The 8572-nt window shown below is 43.8% G+C and overlaps 1 protein-coding gene across 1 annotated transcript; it reads right to left on the bottom strand.

Annotated features, from left to right (window-relative positions):
* Window positions 1-1317: 1317 nt before the first annotated feature.
* On the bottom strand, window positions 1318-6880 carry rlbp1b (retinaldehyde binding protein 1b; the record flags this gene model as incomplete). Its single annotated transcript, XM_083655093.1, has 6 exons — window positions 6755-6880; window positions 3971-4175; window positions 3682-3860; window positions 3071-3229; window positions 2371-2481; window positions 1318-1446 (listed from the first exon to the last, which is right to left on the bottom strand). The coding sequence occupies exons 1-6, from the start codon at window positions 6866-6868 to the stop codon at window positions 1318-1320; spliced, it is 897 nt and encodes a 298-aa protein (XP_083511219.1). The 5' UTR covers window positions 6869-6880.
* Window positions 6881-8572: the final 1692 nt, after the last annotated feature.

Genomic DNA, 8572 nt, shown 5'->3' with positions numbered 1-8572 from the left:
AGTTGGCTGGGAGGTCGTGTTTACGCTCCGTTTATTTGTCTGTCTGTTTGTCAGCAGGACATGTCCAAAAGTTCTGGAATTGGAAACGGATTTGAATGAAACTGGGCCAACTTAGAAATGATTAACTTTCCACGCCCACTGGCCAAAAGGGGGCATGGCAATGGGCGTGGCCAATCACAAAAAGACATCCAAACGGATTCACCTAACACTGAAACTTTGTAGAACGGTTGGCAGAGGTATGCACTCTACCAAGTGCCCTCAAGTTTAGCATGTAAACGGATCCCACGCCATATTTTTGACTGAAGACTCGATTGCATAGAGACTCAAAGACGATTACGGTAGGTACATTTATATACAGTTTTTTATTGTACATATTCCTTAGTGGTGACATTCTTATCAGTGCACCATGGCAGCACACTGGATAAAACAATATCATACTGCAGATCAGTCACAAAGACACACACAGGAGAGACAGGCACTTGTTGGAGTATCAGCCTTGTGTCCAGTTGAAGGAGGATAGTCAGGGAAACTGAGAAAGCTGGAGCCAGCCAGTTTGACAGTGGCATGTCCAGGCCGTTTTGACTGGGGTGGCCGAGGTGGGGGCACAGACTCTACCAAGTGTGGCACTGAGTGCCACATTTACAAAGGATGTAGACAGGTCCCGGGTCAGAATTCTCACTTTATTCTCAGAAATCTGAGATTAATCTGAAAATGTAAATAGATTTTTCACATGTGGCCCTTCAAAGAGCGTATTTTGGAAAAAGGAATTCACGGACTTGATGCTCTCACCTCTAACATGGCCATCAGTCAGTCATAACTCAGGATTTTTGGGTGGCACCTGAGCATCTAGACACAACCCTCATTTTGAATAAACTGCGGGTGAACTGAGGGCCAGACGAAGCACAATTTACCAGAGGAAAGAGAAGTCATCACCAGGCCCAAATGGAATCTGCACCTTTTTTTTGCATTTTCTGCGCATAGTTTTTTTTTAATCTGCTGAGTTTTCTGCAGAGTTCTGCACACGCAGATTGAGTCTGGGCCAACTAATCACTATGCTTTACTACATGTAGCTCCTTTGGATGAAATTGATAACCAAATGACACATACAGAACGTAGAGCAGCATGATCAGCAGCATCCTCCCTGTTTGTGCTTTGTCAGGACTTCACATAACTGCTGGGAAACAACACCAACATCTCACACATTCATGGCGTTCACACATTACATTTTCTTCTTCCTAAAATCACACAGCTAGACTTTAGAGTTTCCACAGTCTATGGGGGGTTGCTCACGTCTACTGGCTCGTGGGAGCAGGGGGTTTAGTCGAACAGCTTGGCTGAGGTGGCCTTGCCGTCGTAGTTGGGGCTCTTTCCATCGAACTCGGCGGGGAGGATGTCGGCGTCAAACTCTTTGTAGTAGTTGTCCAGCTCGTCTCCGTGGACGAACACCTGCAGCCAGGAGAACATGGAGGCTATTGAAATGCACGAGGTCATAAATGTTCAATTTTCAACCATTAGATTATTTCAATTAAACAATGAAACATAAATCCCCAAATAGGATGAAGTGTATGTATTGAATTAAAAAGTCAACCAAGGTGATTATCTCACTGTGTGTGTGTGTGTGTGTGTGTGTGTGTGTGTGTGTGTCAGGGGTGTAGGCAGAAATTCAATTATGGGTGGGCCTGGATAAAATTGGTGGGGCAATTGCATGACGGAATTTTGCACGGAACGCGCGCAAAATTCCTAGATGTCATGAAGTTGTCATGCATTAGACTCTGGAGATGATGTGCCCTGCGTTTTTAAGCTACAAAACCATTGGCTAGCAAGGCAGCAGCAAGTTTGCCTCTACAAAACAACCAATTAATTTTTTTTTTTTTTTTTTTTTGGTGCGCCAGGGCAAGAAGTGGGTGGGCCTGTGCCTACCCAGGCCCACCCGTAGATACGCCCCTGTTGTGTGTGTGTGTGTGTGTGTGTGTGTGTGTATGTGCCATCTGATTTGAAAGTGTAAAGAGTGAGACAGGTGGGATTTGAACCGGTGAACAACTACACACCATCTGACTGAGCTAGAGCCAGGGATTGACAGTCTCCTTCATCAGCTTATTTCTATCAGTGTTCAAACTACTGATGATAAAGAAACATCACTGCTGGCATCTTACAGTCAGCAGCTTCTCACGTGAACATCTCTCTGGAGGCTATGTTGAACATATGGTTAAAATGTTAGGTAGCCTAATGTCATGACAGTCTTCGAGAGCAGGTTAGCACAAATGCTAACTGTATTCTGTATGTCTTGCCCAATCAAAGATACATTATGTATTGTATAAATATTATTTGTGTCTAATTATTGTACCCTATCAGTCCCACTTCCCCACTTACTCTCTCTAGCAGCTTGCCCTTCATGAGGGGTTTGACCACGTTGTAGGTGGTGGTGAAGTACCAGGGCTGGTGGATGAAGTGCACCGCTTTGAAACGGGCTGGGAACGAATCCTGATGGGAGGGAAAGAGGCAGTTAGATGCTGATCACCTTGCTCAAGGGCACCTGGTCAGTGTTAAGTGAGGAGAGAATATTAATTGTTTATTAATTATTTAAACCTGCAACCTGTCACTCACCTGCTTCTCTAATCTTAAAGCTATCTAATTTAGATATGAAGAATTATTTACAGTATGCTCTTTTTTTTTTTGCAGCATTCATTCATAGAACATCCATCTATCCTACATTCTAATCTACCTGTGGAAGCACCCTAGTCCTTGATATATGAACTGATATATTATCACAGCATTATCGCAATACTTACATCACAATACAATAGTATTGCGATATTGTGAGATGCTAGATTTGCAATTGAGTATTGTGATATTGCGATATACTGCAATAGATTTCACCCCCCCCCCCCCCTACTTGTGATATGATTTGGTATTATGGTTTTTGGTTTGTCTTGTCTTGATTGTGTGTCATTGTATTGTATTGTTTTGTGCGTATTGCCTTGTTGTTGTGAAAATAAAAAATATTGAGAATGATATATTATGAACTAGTCCACGATATAACTTGGGGATGGGTTTGACAGGTGTTTTCCACCTGCAACATGTCGACCATCTTCTTGAGCTCGGTGGGTTTGATGCCTGACGCCTGCTGCATGGTGAAACCCTTGAAGTTCTCGATAATGCAGAAGCCGTTGATCTGAGTCTCCTCATTCTCCAGCAGCTTCTCCAGGATCACACAGTAGGCTCTCAGGATCTGCACACACACACACACACACATGCGCGCACGCACACGCGCACACACACACACACACACACACACATGCATGCCATTTGTACTCAGTTCAGTTGAGCTACACCTTGGTGAATTTCTTAGTGCAGTGGTTCGGAAAGGGGGGGGTCCCCTGACTCCACATTGAGAGCCACTGTCTTAATGTATCCCAGTGTGTCTCCTCTTTATCCTCAATATTTTGAAAGTGAGTGGCTCTTCAGCTGCATTTAATTCTCTGTGGCTGAGATATGTTTCTCATGTCAATCTAATCAGGAGAAAATCAGTTTCCACGTGATTTATCCTAGTTTTGACAGCTATGACAAGATGCCACAAAGAATTAAAAAAAATCAGCTCTATCAGTAGATGGAGATGTTCTACTTGTGTGAGATCTACATTTCCGGGTTGTATTGTGGGATATGTGGCCATCCAGTCCATACCTCATCAAAGGTGATCTCCTCATAGTCCCAGTTCTCGATGTTGAAGAGCAGCACCACGCGGCCGTACTTGTCTCTGCTGGGCAGGATGCCCGGGTAGCCGGCCTCGATGGTGCTGCGCACGGCCTCCGGGGTCAGGTTCTCAAACAGCTCGGGGTAGTCCCTCCTGAAACGCACGTAGCCTGGATGGAGACACAGGAACAGTGGAGGTTAAAAGATACTAGGGTCAGACTGGGCCAATACTGTACATTGGTGACACATTTGTCACTGATTGGTCAGTTTACGGACCCACCCTTCATGAGATCGAAGGCTCTGGGCACGTCATACTTCCTGGCACGGATGAAGCGGACCAGCACAGAGTCGGGTTTCTCCCCGAAGGTGTCCTGCACCCCTTTGGCCAGCTCGTCACCTCCATCCGCCTTCTCCTTTATGATTCCCCGCAGCTCCTTCGCCGCCGACACACGCTTCTCATCCGTCTCGTTCAGCTCGTCCTTGGCCTGCAGGGGGAGCCAAACCAGACAGTTAGCACTGAAGCAGTGAGGACTGGTACAGTAAATCCAATCGCGTTGGTTTTGGTTTCATGCAACTTGGTTAGATATAATTAGAAAAGTGAATGAAATGAATCAAAAGTTTATGTTCAGCAGTGTGGTGAATGAATGAAGGTTTAAATGTGCAGAGAGAGTTTATAGTATCTCTAGACATAGGCGGATTATGACAAGACGGGCCCCCCTCACTGCGCACATATGCACAATTAAGGCCAGAATAATAACTAAGACATACACTCACCTGCATCTACATGTAAACAGGGTTTACAACACATCTGAACACTCAAAGCCAACAGCACAATAACAAGAAATAAACTCACCTGTATCTAACACAGGATGTACACTGCAGGTACACTCAATTAAAGCCAAAAGCACAATAACCCTCTAATTGTCCATAAACTTATGGAACATTTTGTCAAAAATATAGGGTTGGGGCCCTAAATACTGTAACATCCCCACACACACCCCCACCAGTTGAAAAACTGATGCTGGACTAAAAGAGACATAAGGAATGTCCGTCCGCATCAGTATTATTGAATAACTAAGTAGCCTATTTAGTGTTTCGTAGCGTACAGTTATTATAAAGTGTTCCTGAAAAATATTGTTTCTCAGTAGTAAGGCACTTGAGAAATACACGAATGAGTGAAAAGTGTGACCACATGCTCTGCTCTCCCCTGCAGTTAACTTAAGAAATAAAGCTGAAAAGTTGTGCCAAACAAATGTTATCTCAAAAACTACACTTCACATCGCTTATATTTTGACATTCTGCGTGAGAGCAGAAGTAGCTCAAGGATCTGATGTATAATATATGGATGTCATGTTAAAGTTGTGTGAACTGTCGCAGTTTTTAAAATGAAGGGAATTTAGTCAAAAGTACAGCCTGCTAGAGTGAGACACACTCAAGGCTGGCTCCATAGGGTCCCATTATAAAACGTAAACTGCCATTTGTCAAACAGTACAAAAGATCAATTAAAGCTGAATTGAGGTGATAGAGTCCTAAAAGTGCTCACTCGTTTAAAGTTTAAATGGAGTGTCTAGCTTAAAGTATGAAGGAGTACTTATAGAGTTCAAAGATGGCATGGTTTCACCGTGAACTGCCGTTTATAAACAACGGCAGTTGCTGCCAGTAAGCCGTTTGTTTACCAACACTGATCCCTCTTATTAATTATATATCATAAGAGTTAGGTGCTATGCATCCTCATGAACTGACAATCTGTTCGTGGAGCTTGAGTTATGTGTGAGGAGAAGTGTAGCTACTGTAGGTCTACCTTCTGTATAGTGTGGTCTGTGTAGCTACTGTAGGTCTACCTTCAGGATAGTGTGGTCTGTGTAGCTACTGTAAGCCTACCTTCAGCATAGTGCAGTCTGTGTAGCTACTGTAGGCCTACCTTCTGCATGGTCTGTGTAGCTACTGTAAGAATACCTTCAGCATAGTGTGGTCTGTGTAGCTACTGTAGGTCTACCTTCTGCATAGTGTGGTCTGTGTAGCTACTGTAGGTCTAGACTCAGCCCTCAGTCTTAATCCGTTTCTTGGTGGCGCAGCTCACCAAACGTCTGGGAGCCGAGACTACTGTAGGTCTACCTTCTGCATGGTCTGTGTAGCTACTGTAGGTCTACCTTCTGTATAGTGTGGTCTGTGTAGAGCTGTAGGTCTACCTTCAGCATAGTGCAGTCTGTGTAGCTACTGTAGGCCTACCTTCTGCATAGTGTGGTCTGTGTAGCTACTGTAGGCCTACCTTCTGCATGGTCTGTGTAGCTACTGTAGGCCTACCTTCTGCATAGTGTGGTCTGTGTAGCTACTGTAGGCCTACCTTCTGCATAGTGTGGTCTGTGTAGCTACTGTAGGCCTACCTTCTGCATAGTGTGGTCTGTGTAGCTACTGTAGGCCTACCTTCTGCATAGTGTGGTCTGTGTAGCTACTGTAGGCCTACCTTCTGCATGGTCTGTGTAGCTACTGTAGGCCTACCTTCCGCATAGTGTGGTCTGTGTAGCTACTGTAGGCCTACCTTCAGCATAGTGTGGTCTGTGTAGCTACTGTAGGCCTACCTTCAGCATAGTGTGGTCTGTGTAGCTACTGTCAATCAATCAATCAATAACCTTTATTTAACCAGGTAAAGTCTCATTGAGATTAAAATCTCTTTTTCAAGAGCGACCTGGCCAAGAGGGCAGCATAAAAAACAATGTTACAACAAAAACACAAGCAATACAAACAGAGAAATACATTCATACATGGGAGAACAATTTAGGGGCAGTTACAATGATCAAGAGTATTTTCCTCTCGATCTTTCAAAATGGCCTTAAATTCCCCCAAAGTTACCAGCTCTGATAACTTCAGGTCCTTCTGTAGATTATTCCAGGACGAAGGGGCTACCTTCAGCATAGTGTGGTCTGTGTAGCTACTGTAGGCCTACCTTCTGCATAGTGTGGTCTGTGTAGCTACTGTAGGCCTACCTTCTGCATAGTGTGGTCTGTGTAGCTACTGTAGGCCTACCTTCTGCATAGTGTGGTCTGTGTAGCTACTGTAGGCCTACCTTCTGCATAGTGTGGTCTGGCAGCTTGGCGCAGGGTCCAAACACCGACCCGTGGTCCTTGACGGTGAGATGCTCCAGCTTGGCCCTGAGGGCTTGCTCCTCCTCCGACACCATACGGAAAGTTCCACTCTGACGGGACAGAGAGGGAAGGGGGGGCAGTGATTATGATAGAGGCCTATCAGGTGATGAAACCCAAACATACAACTGTGCCCATGCTGTCTCAAAAATGCGAACGATGTGGTTCATTTTTGTGTAATTTTTGACTGATAATTTTCCCACTGATACAACTGTTGGATTTTGTGTTGAATCCTGCATGTGCCACTGTAGAACCAGAAGCCGTTGAATCCAGTATGCTGTTAGCATATTAAACAAGTAGTTCTATGGAGAATTGGCCTTAAGTTCACACCAGTTGAATCCAAATGAATCCCACAGAAACCATTATCATGTTAAACCAGTGGATCTACTGGGAGTGAGTTGGTTTCTCTCTTGTGATCTGGTAACTAAAACCAGTCGAAACTAGCATCACTCCACTGGCAGGGAAATTGTAGCCTAGGTAAACCCAGCCACCACGTGACCTGCTCTCTCAGTTCCCAGTCACTGAGAACAGGTCTGAGAGCAGGTCACGTGGGGGATGGGTTTACCCAGGCTAGGGAAATTGGACCAGGAAAATTACAGTAATCCAGCCGAATCTATTACCAACACATTTATTTCAGTGGAAACCAGTAGACTTGAAAATCAAATTCTCTCATAAGACTTGGTAGCTAACAAACTGCTGCATGAGGTTCAAAACACGTCAAATCCACGTGAGTGAAACCTCCAGAGAGTTGTGGAAGGAGAATCAATAGGCCTCACTGTTTGCAGGTTAATCTCCCTCACATGAGTCCAGTAAAGCCTGTAAACACATGCTAAAGACTAACAGTAAACCAGAGCTTAGCAGCTATGGCCAGCTGCTGTTGACGGCATCCCGGCACCAACAATGGGATTTGGTCTTGAGAAATATTGAGCTGCTGTGCTGTGGGTCCATACTACAGTAAGCTCAACAGATATTTGAGGTAGGTATTACAGCTTACACAACCATATGGAGAGGCAAAGTGACCGCCTACTTCCTGCTTCAGCACTGTACCAGAGACTTTTATCAGCCATTTATTTTCTCATAGACATTTAGTAAAATGCTTATAAAAATAGTTTTACTTGGTCAAACCAAACGGTTCAGCTATATTTAGAATCGGGAGAGACCATAGAACATTTCACTCTGACAAAAAAAAAAAAAAAAACTACAACTACTTTAAAAAATATATTTTCTTTAAATCTGCATTTTTTGGTCCGAGTGAAATGTTATGGTCTCTCCTGTTTCTAAACATATTTGAACCATTTGGTTTGACGAAGTGAAATTATTTTTTATAAGCATTTTACAAAATGTCTATGGGAAAATAAATGGCAGATGAAAATCTCTGGTACAGTGCTGAAGCACTTTGCCTCTCAATTGCCTTGTGCATCTCCCAAATGCCCCTGTTACAACTCACATATCAAATATCAACAGCGGTTAATCATGCTTTAGTTGTCTTTTAGCACTTTACCCAAACACTTGTGAATGATCATTGTAAAACAAAGATAGAAAGAAATGTACTTACGACGACGGCCATGTCTTCTGCTCTTTAGGTCAGCTTTGTTCACTCTGGTGGGGAAAAGCAGATTTGTTGATTCACATCACATGACTGTGCATGCTGTGATTCTGATACTATGTTGTAATATGTAGCATGCTACAATTGTGATATTCCTCATATTTCTTCTTACTAAAATCCTAACTAGGGACAGGAT

This window comes from Poromitra crassiceps (assembly GCF_964638095.1).
Source record: "Poromitra crassiceps genome assembly, chromosome: 18".
Taxonomy (NCBI): Eukaryota; Metazoa; Chordata; class Actinopteri; order Beryciformes; family Melamphaidae; genus Poromitra; species Poromitra crassiceps.
Note: the sequence above shows the minus strand (reverse complement) of the source record. Positions and strands in the feature narration are given on the sequence as shown.